Source organism: Garra rufa, chromosome 9 (assembly GCF_049309525.1).
Source record: "Garra rufa chromosome 9, GarRuf1.0, whole genome shotgun sequence".
Taxonomy (NCBI): Eukaryota; Metazoa; Chordata; class Actinopteri; order Cypriniformes; family Cyprinidae; genus Garra; species Garra rufa.
In genome coordinates, this window is record NC_133369.1 from 35,509,229 (window position 1) to 35,524,775 (window position 15,547).

General features: G+C 35.8%; 1 protein-coding gene across 1 annotated transcript in view; it reads left to right on the plus strand.

Annotated features, from left to right (window-relative positions):
• ulk4 (unc-51 like kinase 4) overlaps positions 1 to 15,547 on the plus strand; it is a 177,957-nt gene that overhangs the window by 8,928 nt on the left and 153,482 nt on the right. Inside the window, exons 2-10 of the mRNA XM_073847841.1 lie at positions 477 to 581; positions 2,763 to 2,860; positions 3,334 to 3,403; positions 5,419 to 5,485; positions 8,861 to 8,968; positions 9,133 to 9,193; positions 10,234 to 10,427; positions 12,521 to 12,567; positions 13,616 to 13,694. Of these exons, the coding sequence (XP_073703942.1) occupies positions 477 to 581; positions 2,763 to 2,860; positions 3,334 to 3,403; positions 5,419 to 5,485; positions 8,861 to 8,968; positions 9,133 to 9,193; positions 10,234 to 10,427; positions 12,521 to 12,567; positions 13,616 to 13,694 (829 nt within the window). The remainder of the gene's footprint in view (positions 1 to 476; positions 582 to 2,762; positions 2,861 to 3,333; positions 3,404 to 5,418; positions 5,486 to 8,860; positions 8,969 to 9,132; positions 9,194 to 10,233; positions 10,428 to 12,520; positions 12,568 to 13,615; positions 13,695 to 15,547) is intronic.

Consider the following 15,547-nt stretch of genomic DNA (forward strand, 5'->3'; position numbering starts at 1 on the left):
AAGTCAGAATTGTGACACATAAACTTGCATTTCCGAGGAAGATGTCTGAATTTATTTATTTTTTTTTTTTTTGTGAGAAACAAGTCAGAATTGTGAGTTTACATCACGCAATTCTGACTTTATAACTTGCAATTGAGAGTTTATATCAAGCAATTCTAGAGACAAAAGTATTTTAGTGAGATAAGTGAAATAAAAAGTAACCAATAAAAGTAAGTAATAACCTTTTTTATTTTATATTCAGTGGCGGAAACAGGCTTCATATACACTACAATGATAGACACCAGATAATCTTTTCAGCTCTTTAATTTTAAATAAATTATGCAATTTATAGCAAAATTAAACAGACTTTTGCTTAGCGACTATGAATGATGTGACCTGCAATAAAAGCATAAATTCCTTCCACACCATTGAACCTGTCACATTACATTAGCACTGTAGCTTCATCTGTGAATCTCCTTTATTAATGTCATCTGTAGGTTGACCTGGGACCATTTATTATCTCACCCGTTCTGGAGGGAAGCGTTTTCAGAGACATGCATCACTATGGGAAAAGAGCAGGATGTCATCTCACTGATGTCCAGGTATATTTGACAAATATCCAAATATCAGGTGCTCCTGACCTATTCTGTTGAGTGTTTCATTGTGGCCTATGCCAAAAGCCCTAAAAAAAGTTTGGTGTTAATATGTCTCTGTAGATCATCTTGTGCACAGATGCTTTCAGTCTAGTATTGATGCAGTGAGTGGGCAAACAGCCCTATGGCACACTTCATGCACTGCCTGTGTGTTCAGCACAATGGCGTAAACAATAAGCCTTTGTCCCACCCTAGAAAACACAATAAATGCAGGTTATAAAAAGCTTTCTCGGTCATATTGGTGCTTCCTCCACTGGGAACAGACCACATCTGTCATTTGTTGATGACACCAGGACAGTTATGCACATACGTGTATTTTATTGCTGTTAACCATGAAGAGGCAGATGTTATTGATCATGTTTAAATATAGGTTAGGAAATGCTGACATTAATTTGTGTATGTTGATGTTTTAAGACAAAGCAGATTGGTTAAATTTTGGTTGTAGACTGTTAGGCTCCAGCAGATCTGATGAAGTCTGTAAGTGTGGAGTGGTGCTGACGTTGGCTGTGATTGTGTTCTGAGCTGTTGTCAGCTGCTGTGAGTGGGCCAACACAAAGAGCATTGTTATTTGTCCAGGAGTTTGCATTTTTAAAGAATGAGGAAGACTTTGATTTTGGAAGGATTATGATCATTACATTTTATTGTTCCTGTTCAGTACGTTTTGGTGTAGATAATATATACACTGCTAGCCAAAAGCTTTTGGACAGTAAGATTTAAAAAAAAAAATTAAGAAGTCTCCTCTGCTCACTAAGCCTGCATTTATTTGATCCAAAGCACAGCAAAAACAGTAACATTTAGAATTTTTTAAAAATAACTTTCTATTTGAATATATATTTGAACATTTTCTATTTGAATGTATTTTACATTGGAATTTATTCCTGTGATTTCAAAGCTGAATTTTAGCATAATTACTCCAGTAACATGAACCATCAGAAATCGTTCAAGCTTTTGAATGGTATAGTGTAAAATGTTATATAAGCTCATTATTTCAGATAAATGCTGATCTTTGATAAAGAATCCAGAAAAAAAAAACTCAACTGATAGTAGTAATGATGATGATAATAATAATAATAATAATAATAATAAATGTTTATTGAATGAATGAATTCTGAAGGATAATGTCACACTGAAGACTGGAGTAATGATGCTGAAAATGTAGCTTTGATCACAGGAGTAAATTACATTTTAAAATGTATTTAGATAGAAAGCATTTATTTTAAATAGTAAAAATATTTCACAATATTACTGCTTTTGCTGTATTTTAGATCAAATAAATGCAGGCTTGGTAAGCAGAAGAGACTTTGTTTAAAAAAAAACATTAAAAATCTTACTTATATTAATGTATGTGTATCATTATCATCAAATTATGATACAAAACAGGTTCAAATACTATTCAAAGGTTTGGGGTTAGTAAATTTTTTTAATTTATTTATTTTTTAATTATGTTAAATAATTTAATGTTCAGCAAGGGGACGTTGAATTGATCATAAGTGACAGTTTTATAAAAAAAACAAAAACAAAAAATAAAATAGAGTAAAATAAATAATAATAACTAAATGAAATGCTGTTCTTTTAAACTTTTTTTTTATTCATCATAAAATCCTGAAAAAGGAACACATTTGAGCAGCAAATTAGCATATTAGAAAGATTTCTGAAGAACCATGTGACACTGACTAAAGACTAAAGTAATTGCCACTGAAAAGTCAGCTTTGCCATCATAGGAATGTTTTGTTTATATACCAGTGATTTATTTATTTATTTATTTATTTTTATTATTATTATTTTTTTTATAATTGATGACCAAAAAATAGTAATCATTGTCTTGAGACAGGATGGTTTTCATTACTCCATTACGGTAGTCAGTGTATATAAATTTCCCCCATATCACATATAATCACATAATACTAATAATGCCAAAATGGGAAAAAAAAAACATAGTTGTTTTAATACCTGCTATATTTTCTTTATGCAAAATAAATGCTTATTTGTTTTCTTTTAAATTTGAGGATGCAGTATGACCAAAACCTTTATATTAAAGTGTACTGTTCACTATGATTGTGTCTAGTCTCTTCTCTAATTGATTGTGTGTGTGTGTGTGTGTGTGTGTGTGTGTGTGTGTGTGTGTTTCAGCCTGCATCTGGCCCCTGTGTCTTCTCAGACAGCCAAGGAAGCACAGACAGCACCTGTTGACCCAGCCAGCCCAAACCTCAGCAAGTCCTTCACATTAGGTAATGTAACAGACATGATAATCAGAATGTCATGCCATACTGCTACACTCCGTGTGCCCTCAAAGGGCCTGTGGATTTTATGCTTAGCTCTCTGCATGTGTAGTCGCCAAGCACGTACACATATGTGAGCCTGTGTACTCATGTTCAGTTTGCCCTGCTGTACAAATTATATTTATGTTCAGTATTAAATCACACAGACACACACATCCGTAAACTCAAGGATTAGATTGCTGCTGGGTAATACCTCCGCTGCATATTATCAGAGGGGAATACATGAGAGAAGAGTGAGCTTATGTAACCATGAATCAACTGAAACACTCATGTACTGTACATGTCAAATTTTAATCTGTCAAAATGGGCTTCGTTCAGAACAGTAGAAGTGAACATGTTCTTAAACTCCCTGTTTTACCAAAAAATGTCCATACATATGCCTTTTCTCAGACCATTTTCTTTGTGATGTTTTTGTATTGTAGGTAACGTCATGGAGTTTAGACCAAAGTCTGCGCTGGACATTGATGCCAGAGAGGCGATTTTCCTCCTCAGGTACCTCAACTCACTTTCCTGTATCTTCATTTATTTATATATATATATATATATATATATATATATATATATATATATATATATATATATATATATATATATATATATATTAGTGGTGGGCATAGATTAATTTTTTTAATCTAGATTAATCTCACTGTAATCTTGGAATTAATCTAGATTAAAATGGCTAATTTGAATTCTGCCGAAGGCATTCAGAATATGTGTGCTAACAAAATAATGACTAAAAGTAAGTCTTTGAGAACGGGTTTTTCAAGCCAGGTGGCGCATTAGACCAGGGGCTCATATCCTGTTTCCAAAATGCATCACAAACTGCTTGACAATTGCATTTACAACACAATTAACTATATAAACTTGTGTAACCAACTATTCCTACACTGCATTTACTTCTGAGTAAAAGGCTGCGCAACGTGTGCGTTGCAGTTAAATGCGCGTGGGCATGGACATCTGCATGCATAGTTAAACTGCATTGCTTTTAGAAGCGTTTATTCAGTTGTTACATATAGTTTAATGTCTTTATTTCGGGATTATCAAAGTAAATTATAACTCAAATTTGAGATTTTACTGGGGCACAGCAGATTTTCAATGGGGCACATGACCCAGTAAAAAGGGTCTAGCAACGGACCTGCCCTGAAGCAAACCCGGCGGCTTCATAGCTGCATCCATGTTAGCACGTCTCGTTTGATGTGGTAATTTCACAGTAGGCATACACACAGGTTCGAAGACTTGTTCTCGCCCCCTACAGTGCAATTCGACTAGGTATACATCTCCGCTAAAATGTCAAGGTGAAAGTCATCATAGCTTGCGTAGTATAGACCCAGCTCCCAACCCAACTTTAAGAATAGATTAACAGCAATATTTTTTTTATTGCCCGATAAGAGTCTTATGTTTTATATATATATATATATATATATATATTTGATCTCACAATATTTTACTGTATAAACAATTTAATAAATGTGACCCTGGACCACAAAACCAGTCTTAAGTAGCATGGGTATATTTGTAGCAATAGCCAAAAATACATTGTATGGGTCAAAATTAGCGATTTTTCTTTTATGCCAAAAATGATTAGGATATTAAGTGAAGATAATGTTCCGTGAAGATTTGTACATTTCCTACTGTAAATATATCAAAACATAATTTTTGATTAGTAAAAAGTCCAGAGTCCAGATTTTCAAGGCCAAATGCTTTCCTATCCTATCCACACAAAGCTTATTTACTACAGATGATGTATGAATCTCAATTTAAAAAATGGTTCTTTAGACATGTTTGTGAAAATTCAAATGCAGTAAAATCAGAACTCATTTTAGTTTTTTTGCCTTAATGTACACTAGCAGCAGGGTTGCCAGGTTTTCACCCGCCCATTTGCTATGCAAAACTCATTTCGTTGAGGGGTCCCCTGGTAAATATTACGTTCCGGGGGTAAAATACACATTTATTGCTGGGGTTTCCCTGGTAAAATTAACATTCTAGGGGCTAAATGTCACGTTATTGGGGTCACTTCAACCTGCAGACATGAAAAACTACCTGCGGAAACAGTGTTAAAGTAGCTCAATTCCGTGGGAAAACCGCAGACCTGGCAACACTGACTACTAGTCAAACGTTTGGACACCTACTCATTTTTTTAATTAATTACTACCTTCCACATTTTATATTAGTAGTAAGGTCTTCAGTATTGGAATTATGCAGTGTCCAAAAATATAAAAAAAAAAAAAAATGTTGGCTGCATTTTCACCACTATCGTATCTGGTCCAACTCATCCATTAAAATGTTTAAAAATATATATTTTTAGTTTTGAAAGAAATGCAAATGCAGGCACAATTTACATTTGTCTACCAAACTACTTTCAACCATTTAGATGAAAAGGTTTTAAGATCATGAGAAACATTTAGGTGTGTCTAGTGTCTTGATAGTGTTGGTATATCATGAGGGTTCAATGCTAGTATCATGATATGTAGTATGTTTCAGTAGTTTTTGTATCTCTCATCCAACAGCTCCAGACCAACTCCCAGAACAAGCAATACAGCTCAAGAGACAGAAGACAAAGGCTCTGCAATTCAAGTAAGGTCAAAAACAAAAGCGTACAATCATCCCAGAAACTTATTTGGACCCTTAAGCCACACTTAAAACTGTATAATTTTCATTCTATAACAAAATATCACACCAAGTAGCATCTGCATAACAATGATTCTAGCTTTACTCAAAACGAACTTTTACAACTTTTTACAATTTACAATGATTTCTAAAAAAAAAAATAGTCCCACTGTAATTTATAGTAAACACATTAACATCTCCCACTAATATTTCACAACCAAAAATTGTGAAAGTGTTCAAATACTAATTTTGTGAAATGTTTTTGTGACTCTACATGACTGACTGCAGTACAGTCCAAAACTACAAGCATGCCTAATAAACCCAATCAAAACCAAGAAAACGTCATAGTGGAAAGCTCTAGGACATTCATTTATTCCTTATACTTGTGCAAAAATTACGCACAGGCCTACTAGTGGGTTGTGGTTGCGAAATAAATTGTTCTACCTATTAGATTGTGTTTTATTAACGTCTACACCTACCCCAACCCTAAACTTAGCCTTTACTATTATACAAAAACAGTATTATTGTTGTACAGTGTGACAAAAATAATGTTAGATTGATGTGCGCACGCCCAGTAGCCAGAGCTGTATCCCTTCTAGCCTAAACCCTACTAGTGGACAAGTTTGCAAATCTATTTTGTTATACCACAGCACCATCTACTGGATATACTCAAAATCTGCTACTACATAATTTTTATCACTGACAGGGTCTCAACGCAGTGTTAGCTGCTCACTATTCCCTAAACATGGGATATCCAGTGAAGTTTACTTGTTGATTTGAAACATCCTGCAATGTCCTCGCAGAGAAAACTCCGACAAACATGGTAGAGAAGCCTGAAGTGATGATATATACTTGTAGAGTGTTTTCAAGGCATGTTATCAATCAGCCATGTTGGCGGCACTGAACGTAAACACTGCCACTGAACCGAACGAAACTTGCATATTTTACTGATTATTGCTGCTGAAAATGGTCAGTTATTATGTTTTGGGCTGTACTAATCGGTTGGACTGGGAAAAATATTTGGAGTACTATAGACTGACAAAAGTTCTAACAAATCAAGGAGAAGAGTGCAAAAACTGTCTGAGAAACAAAAGGCATTTGTGGTTGGCCGAACCTAATCAGGATTTCCAGAGCAAGAATCTTGACAACATTTGTGTTTGTTCTTATCATTTCCGGTCAGGTAGGTGAAATATTAGGCTAATATCTTAATACTGCTCGTATGTATCTTTACCACCTATTAACTTTAGTTTGTCAAGTCAAGTCCTTCTCTACAGTCAAGCCTGAAATTATTTATACCTCTGGTAAATTCTGACTTAAAGTTACTTTTATTCAACCAGCAAGGTTTTTTTTTTATTAGAAATGAGACAGACATCTTCCAGAAGATAATAAGACGATGTACAAGAGGCATCATTGTGGATAAAATGATTAATCATCTTTTATTTACATTTGAACAAAAAGTGGCATGTCCAAAATTATTCATACCCTTCTCAACGATCAACTGAAAAGCCTTTATTGGCTATTACAGCAATCAAACGCTTCCTATAATTGCTGACCAGCTTTTTGAATGTCTCCACTGGTATTTTTGCCCATTCATCTTCAGCGATGAGCTCCAACTCTTTCAGCTTGGAGGGTCTCCTTGCCATCACCCTGATCTTTAACTCCCTCCACAGATTCTCAATTGGATTTAAGTCAGGACTCTGGCTGGGCCACTGCAAAACGTTAATGTTTTTGTCTGCTAACCATTTCACCACTTTTGCTGTGTGTTTTGGGTTGTTGTCACCCTGAAATGTCCACTGGTGCCCAAGGGCAAGTTTCTCTGCAGACTGCCGGATGTTGCCGGATGTTGTTGTTGTATTGCTCCTGGTCCCTGGTCCACCAGCTAAAAAACACCCCCAAAACATTAGGTTCCCACCACCATGTTTGACATGACATGGCTTCTCCTTTTTTATGCCAAATGAAGGCTACATCATTGTGGCCAAACGATTACATTTTTGTTTCATCTGACCATAAAACACAAGAACAGAAGTCATCTTCTTTGTCCAGATGAGCTCTTGCAAAGGCCAAGTGGCCTATTGTGTGCCTTATCTGGAGAAGTGGTGTCCTCCTTGGTCTGCATCCGTGGAACCCAGCGGTGTGCAGTGTCTTTTGGACTGTCTTGAGGGACCACCAGCAGAGCCCAGATTAATCAGGATGGCCTTGGTGGTGATCCTTGGATTCTTTTTTTTTACCTCTCTCTCACTATCCTCCTGGCCAGCACAGGTGTCACTTTTGGCTTCCGACCACGTCCTGTATTGTATTTTTTTGATAATACTTTGCACTGTAACTTCAAAACATTTAGATATGGTCTTATAGCCCTTTCCTGACTTGTAAGCAGCCACAATGCGCAGCCGCAGGTCCTCAGTGAGCTCCTTTGTCTTAGCCATGGCTCTTCCACAAACCAACAGCAGAGAGCTTCTGTTTTTCACCTGTTGAGTTGATTTAAACAGCTCCCAATGAATCAGGGTAATTAAGATGCTTTAGAACAGCTTGGACTATTTGGAATGGTATAGAACTTTGGATTTTTCCATTGACTGTGACAGTTTGCAAAGGCTATGAATAAGTTTGGACATGCCACTTTTTGTTCAAATGTAAATAAAAGCTGAGAAATATATATATTTTTTTCCACAATGATGCCTCTTGTACATCGTCTTATTATCTTTTGGAAGTAGCCTGTGTCATTTCCGGTCAAAAAAAAACTTGCTGGTTAAATGAAAGTAACTTTAAGTCAGAATTTGCCAGGGGTATGAATCATTTCGGGCTTGACTGTATATGATTTAGCAGCTTCCACACATTGTTTTCGTGGTTTAGACAGCATATATTAGCAGAAAAATGTATTCACGAGTACATTAACCATGCAGTTCATGCTGTTGTTTACATCCAAGTATCACCAATATCCGCGCATCCAGATAACTGACCAAATAGTGATGTAAGTGCAAACCCTCTATAGCAAAATAAGCATATAAATACAATATGTATATAAATGCACTCTGTTTTAAATACACATATGTGAACGCTTTTTATCAAGTGAAGTGAACCGCAAAGGATATCCCTGCCTTAGCAATTAGAGTGCAGTGAACACTGCGTAGGGACTTTGTCAATCGAAACAACTTTGCAGAGCTTAGCTTCAACCCTAATTCAGTGCATCTGAACCAATTAATCAAAGTCTTTAGGATTACTGGAGAAGGTTGGAGCACTTTTCTGCAGGAAGATGGCCCTTTAGGAATATAATTTAGCTGTTTTGTCAGAAGTTATGATACCGCCAGTGTTAAAAAGTATGTTGTTTGTTGTCCATGTGCTCCGCAGGAATCCAGTGTTATGGTGGAGGAGCAGTGTGATATGAACGCCTGTATTAAATCCCTTTTATACACAGACAGTGACCTTACAGTGACTCCCATCATGGATAACCCAAAGGTAAAGAGACATTCAGGATCTGAACACATTGCTAGACCAAGCCTGATGATATCTAGACATTGTCTAAGGGAACAGTTGGCTAAACATTATGTTCCTATTCTAGTATAAATAGGTCAATGTTCTGTCTAACCAACACTGATGTTAGTTTGCTCTTCTGTTTTTAGATTTTAAAGACTTCTCCAGTTCGTTTTGACCCCAAAACACTTTGCATACCAGCACACTCAGGTAAATTTGGAAGATCTAGTGCTTTTTGATAACCTAAAATGATTTTAATTTCATTGTTTCATTAAGCGTGCTGATCTATTTTTTAAGTTTAGCTTACTGACTCATTAACTGTTCTGACTCGATTATTATCCCAGAAGGAACATTATCTTTTTTTGTGTTCCTCGCACAAAGCTCTCATTTGATCAGTGTTATACCGCATGAGTCATATGAACCCTTTTATGATGCAATTTTGGTGCTTGACAGACCCGTCCTAATTCATTTTAATGTTATATGGTAATTTCCTCAAGAAAATCCCCTTTATTGTTCTGCTGAAGAAAGAATGTTATGAAGGTTTGAAACAACATTACTGGTGATTAACCCTATAAAGCGTACAGTATTATATTTTGTATGCAAATATCTAAGGACTCTATTATCAAAACTTTGCTGAATTGGTGGACACAATGAACTACATGTCATCTGTTGTCTGACTGATGACTGATAATTTTTTTGGCAACTAAAAAGCCTTTTATTACAATTGTAAAAATGCATTTTTGCTATGAAATCTTTACAGAATTTTGTAATATTTTAGGAGGAACTATTAATGGACTGAAGCAACTAGGGTTTACTTGGTTATCTACAGTATTCATTATTATTAAAAACAAAGCATGTAAATATAAGCTTACTTAGATGAGGCATATTATAGGGTATTGAGTCATATAGAATGGCAACTAATATTAATATGCATTTTCTGTAAATAGTCTGCTATACATTTTTTTAGATGCATGTAAAGATTGTACTAAATAGACATACAAATTAACATAAAACAAGACAACATAAAACAAGCTGATCACACACACAAAAAACTGCAGAACTCAGTTTGGGCCTCTAAATATAACTAAGGTGTTTCTTCAAGTATGAGCTCCATAGTTTTCTTTATCGTACTATATGAGCTATGTATACAGTGCTTAATGAAAAGACATATGCAAACTTTGCATGTCATTTTAGAGGATTTGGTAAAATTCTTATGCTTGCTTTACATTTGGTCTCGTCTCATCTCTCAGCTGAACGGTTGTCCAGTCTGAACTTGGAGGACTGGTCTCAGTTCTTGCAACAGGTGTGTGCTGTCCTGGAGTCAGTAGACCGGGCCGGATCAGCCAATGCTACAGTACCACGCACTAAACTCAACCTGCTCTGTTACCTGTGCACCGTCTGTAACCACAGAGAGACGGCCACACGCCTCATACACTCCCAACTGGTAAGAAGCAATTGAAACGCATGCTATTAATCTGATAATTTAGTCACATGGTGGGGCTAGGCGATATGGCTAAAAAATCTGTATTTTTTTTTTATATCAGATGATATTGATAATTATCACAATAAATGTCAAATTTCGCTCCAAAGTGAAAGTTTGGAAAGTTTCCTTAACAAAAGATGTACCTTAATAAAAAAAAATAATTTCTTAGTTCTGTGTATTGTAATGAGTAATATTGCATTAACTAAAAAAACAGGTTTGAGTTGCCTGATAATATTAGTAATACATTTTTTATCGTCTCTTAGAAACACATTTTATGCTTGAGTTAGGATGCAGATGTAAATTTATGTTCATTATCAAAATCAGTACTATCTGTAAAAATGAAAGCAATCAATCCACGATTTGATTCTGTGATGATTTATTGTAGAATCCCTACTACTTACTGAGTAAATAATAAATATAAAGATTTGCAATACAGATTTGAATTTAATTGTCACTGGAATATATAACAGAATAACTGTATATATTGTGTTTATTTTAGAAGACTTGGATTAAACTTGATTCATTTGAATTACTCTTACAATGTCTTTATGAACTTTTGGTGGCATGAACATTCAGTGGAAAGACAGAAATCTTAATTTATACTTCAAATAGATTCATGTATAAAAATGTTGTTTAGTAATAAAAATAAAGTAATAGGACTTTTTCTGTAACCATTCCATGCGGTGCAAATCTCACTTTTCTTTTGCGATATTATAGAGCGGTCGAAAGTGTAGCTGATCAAATGAGGGAAGTTGAACAATAGGGTGTCAGCTGAGGAATGGGTGTCTGCTGCCGTCGTCGCCTCTGTCTGAAAATGAGCTTCCTCTTCCTTTGCTTTCATAGATGGAAACTGTAATCCGCACATTCTAAACCTAATAGACTCAGAATGTGCTGGGTTTCAATTTGGCCACGTACACACTGCAGCTAAATTCGGTTGTCAGTTCACCTTTTACTCCTTAATCGCGTTCTGTACACACATAATTCACTAAAATACGGGATCGACAACCGCATTAACTCCTGAAAACTACAGGTAGTGACAACCGCATTTACAGAAACTCTATGCAGTGCGTACGGAACTAGTTGTTAATGATGTATTAAAATGCGGATCAGAAATGTGTCTTCGTCTGTATGTGAGATGAAAGAAAATAACCTTGAAAGAAGTCTTAACCTTAGCTCATTTGGACACTAGGCTAGTTGCGCTCACAAGCCCTGCAGTGAAGTGTCAGTGTTGCCAGATCTTAATAGGAAAAAAAAAAACAACAAACAAGGACAGACCCGTGCAAAAAAACAGTAAAACACCCAAATGCTTTATGAGCTAAGAACAGACAACATGCCTAAAAGCGTTTTTAAATATGAGGACATGGCAACACTGCAAGACAGCGCTCTCTAAAGCAGCCTCCCGAACATAAACAAAACCCAGCATGTCTATCAGCAGTGGTTTAGTTAAAATCGCCGGACAAAAATAGTCTTTAGCCAAAAAATGGCAGATACCAAATGGCTAAATTCGTATACACTCCCCCATGGCAAAATGTTTCTATGGTTACAAATGCGGGAGTCACTGCTGTTCCGTACACACATGGAACGATAATTTACGGGACTCACTCCCGCATTTAAATGCAGTTGTCGCTCCTGAAACTTTCAGGGTGTACGTGGCCAGTGATACCTAAAGGTTATATGTATACAGAAACTTTAAATTTCAATGTAAATCAGATGAGTAAAATTTCTCTTTTGGATTTAAACTATAATTTGAGTGTAATTTGTTAATTTAAGTATCTTTTTTTTAGCAGTAGCTTGCACACAGTACATTCCCTCTCTGACCACCAGGTGTCTCCCCACTATTAGCCTTTTCATTCATCTGCCCAATTGCTCAGGTTGAGCACTCACACATTTTTTAAAAAATTTTTGGAGCCATAAATGCCATGTGATCAGTCATTTTGGAGTGACTGATTGGGTGATGGCACATTAGCACTCACCCAGCTCTTTAGTTGGCATTGTCCTGAGCTGTGACGTCAAATGATTTCACACTTCATTTTTTCTTTATCTCTTTTTGACAGTTCCCTGTGCTGGTTCAACAGATGCGACATGCTCCGAACTGGGATATGTAAGTTTTACAATTCCTCGGTATATAATTCTACAAAATCAGCTTGGATATATATGGATTAACAGAAAATGTATTTAAAAAAGAACAGCATATATTTACTGACTGATATGCAATATTTATTAATTTCACTTAATCTATCAAATACATTAGCTGTCTAGCTGTACAATTTACCATTATAGAGTAATAATTACCTTTACACTTTTACTGCATCATAACTAATGTAGTATTCTCAGATGGCACTAATGGCGCCGGTCTTGGAGTGTCTGCTTTAGAGAAATGCAGTGCCTGTCTCTCTCCTCTCAGTCCCTTTGGCTCTAAATGGAAGGAATGATAGGCATGTGTCTCACTGGCCCCTCACAGGATTACAGCCTCTATCTCCACACTACAGTCACCAAGCAACGGACAGAACAATTTTAGTTTTAAATGACATTGAAAACCAGCATTAAACACTGCTCATTTAAGACTGAGATGCGGTGTGGTTAGTCAGTAGTGCAAAAATAGTAAAATAAAGCCACAAGAGGTTGTGCGTTACAGTGCGTTACAGTGATTTTACCATTGGGTGTGTATTGCATTAGTGGTATAATTATATACAATACTGCTTAAAAGTTTGGTGTCAGTACTTTTTTTTTTGGATTTTCAGAAAAGTTTATTTTGAAAAATGTTTCATCTGGGCTGCCTGTATTTGATGTAAAATGATATAATATTGTGAAATTATTACAGTTTATAATGACTATTTTTCTAATTTATTCCTGTGATGGCAAAGCTGTATTTTTAGACAAATGTATTAATAATAATTTGGATAAAAAATAATTTTAAATTTAAAATGGTCAATAAATTTAAACTGTTTAAGGTTGCTAAACTAATTGGTATTAAAAAAAAAAAAATCTTTTCAGAGTAGGAAAGTAAAAATAAATTGAATGGAATTAAATAAAATGGAAGATAGAAAAACATGTCATTATCTTTAAATGTCAGATTTTAACAAAACATAATTGTTAATGAAATAAACAGCTGGATGGGAGCCATTTAATTGTTCAAATTTGTGTTTTAGAAGGAGCAAAGTGATGAGAGTGATTGGACTGATGGCTTCCCACTGCTCAGAGCTCAGAGATGATGTTCCTGTCACAGAGGTAAGACTTGTTTGTCTGTGTCTTTAAAGCATTTACATTAAAACTTAACATTTTTGAAAATAACATTAATGAGAGACACCAGCAGGTGTCACTGTAGCATTTGTTTGTGCTTCTTTTCAGCCTCCACTGAGGAGAAAATACTAAACAAAAAAAAATATTTCTCAGCTCTCAATCCACTTGAAATCCAGTAAAAGCCAGGTGAAATTAGCTTTTTACATCTCTATCTCAGCCTTTACAAATACAAAGGCAAACATCTCATCCAAACAGGGTTATAAAAGCTTTCGCTAATCATCAAAGCGCTGCACAGATGCAATGTGGTTAATAAAAAAACAACTTCTTTCACTCCGATCCTAGATTTTGCAAACGTTTGTCGTTCTGCTACGAACTTCCCCGCCTCTTTGTTCATGGAGAATTTCGCAGTGCCACCCAGACTCAGCGCGGACAGCGGCACAAAATGGCCGTCCCTCGTAATCTAGCAAGGCCGAGTTTTTGGGGCGTTTCACACAATACAGGCTTAAACTTTGCAGCTTCTCTCGGCGGCTTCTTCTTTCTCGCTCTTCTGGGCTCAGTGGGTCGGTTTTGAAGAAGTGCTCAGGGTGACGGACTCTCTTCCCGGTGCTCTACGGGGGTTCTGTGTCTGAGCGGCCGATCCTGTCATGGCGATTTCTTTCAGTGCTTCTCTTTGGCGAGAGAAAAGCAGAGCTGCTTTCCTATGGTTCTTCTGCACTCTAGAGGGCCTTCCTTGATAATATATGGAGCTAAAGGGCTGGAATACACTACACAACTTTTCGAGTCCTAACAGATTTTAAAACACTAGGCATCATGCACTTGCCGATTTTGTAAATGGGTGGCATACGCTAAATGGCAGAGGATTACAGATTTTCAGGTTGTTTTAAACATAAAAGAGAAACAGAAACATGCACCTCATTGCTAGGGGACACATGGCATATAAAAAAAGAGAGAAACTAATTCTGAACACTATCTACTATATTTTTTCACATCCGTTCTTAGCATGTCTAAATCAGATACATATCTGATATCTGGACATCTGATGTACAGTACGTTGAAACATTCATATGAGGGTGACACATTTATCCACACAGATAACTTTTCTTGCTTTTGCATATGCCGTATTATGTATTGTCCTATTCAGGTGAACATTTTATAAAGATATATTACACTTGTTTTTGGAACGCTTGATTCTGATTGTCATGACTAGCATTTCTGAATAACATACCACTCATCCTGGTATCTTAAGCCGGCACTACTTTCATGTCTTTCGCTTTACATCACAGACTTGCTCTATCATTACATACAAATGTCGCTGCTACCATCTTGTTTCTCTGTTATAGTTATAATTATACTATTAATTTTATTAAAAGTACTGTAAAAAGGATAGTTAATTTGTACACCGTAATGGATTATAAGATAATAAGTAGGATTTTAATAGAGTTTCATCTTCAATCATTGAAACCAGTTTACTGGTTTTATCATGCCCCCATACAGTTGAGGTCAAAAGTTTACACCCTCCTTCAGAATCTGGAAAATGTTAATTACTTTACCAAAATAAGAGGGTTCATGTGAAATGCATGTTATTGTTTATTTAGTACTGACCTGAATAAGATATTTCACATAACACGTGCTTACATTTAGTCCACAAGAGAAAATGGTTGAATTTAGAAAAATGACCCCGTTCAAAAGTTTACATCACCTTGATTCTTAATACTGTGCTCTTACGTGAATTATCCACAGCTGTTTTGTTGTTGTTGTTGTTGTTGTTGTTGTTGTTGTTGTTGTTTGTTAATCATAGTTGTTCCCTTGTTTGTCCTGAGCAGTTAAACTACCCGCTGTTC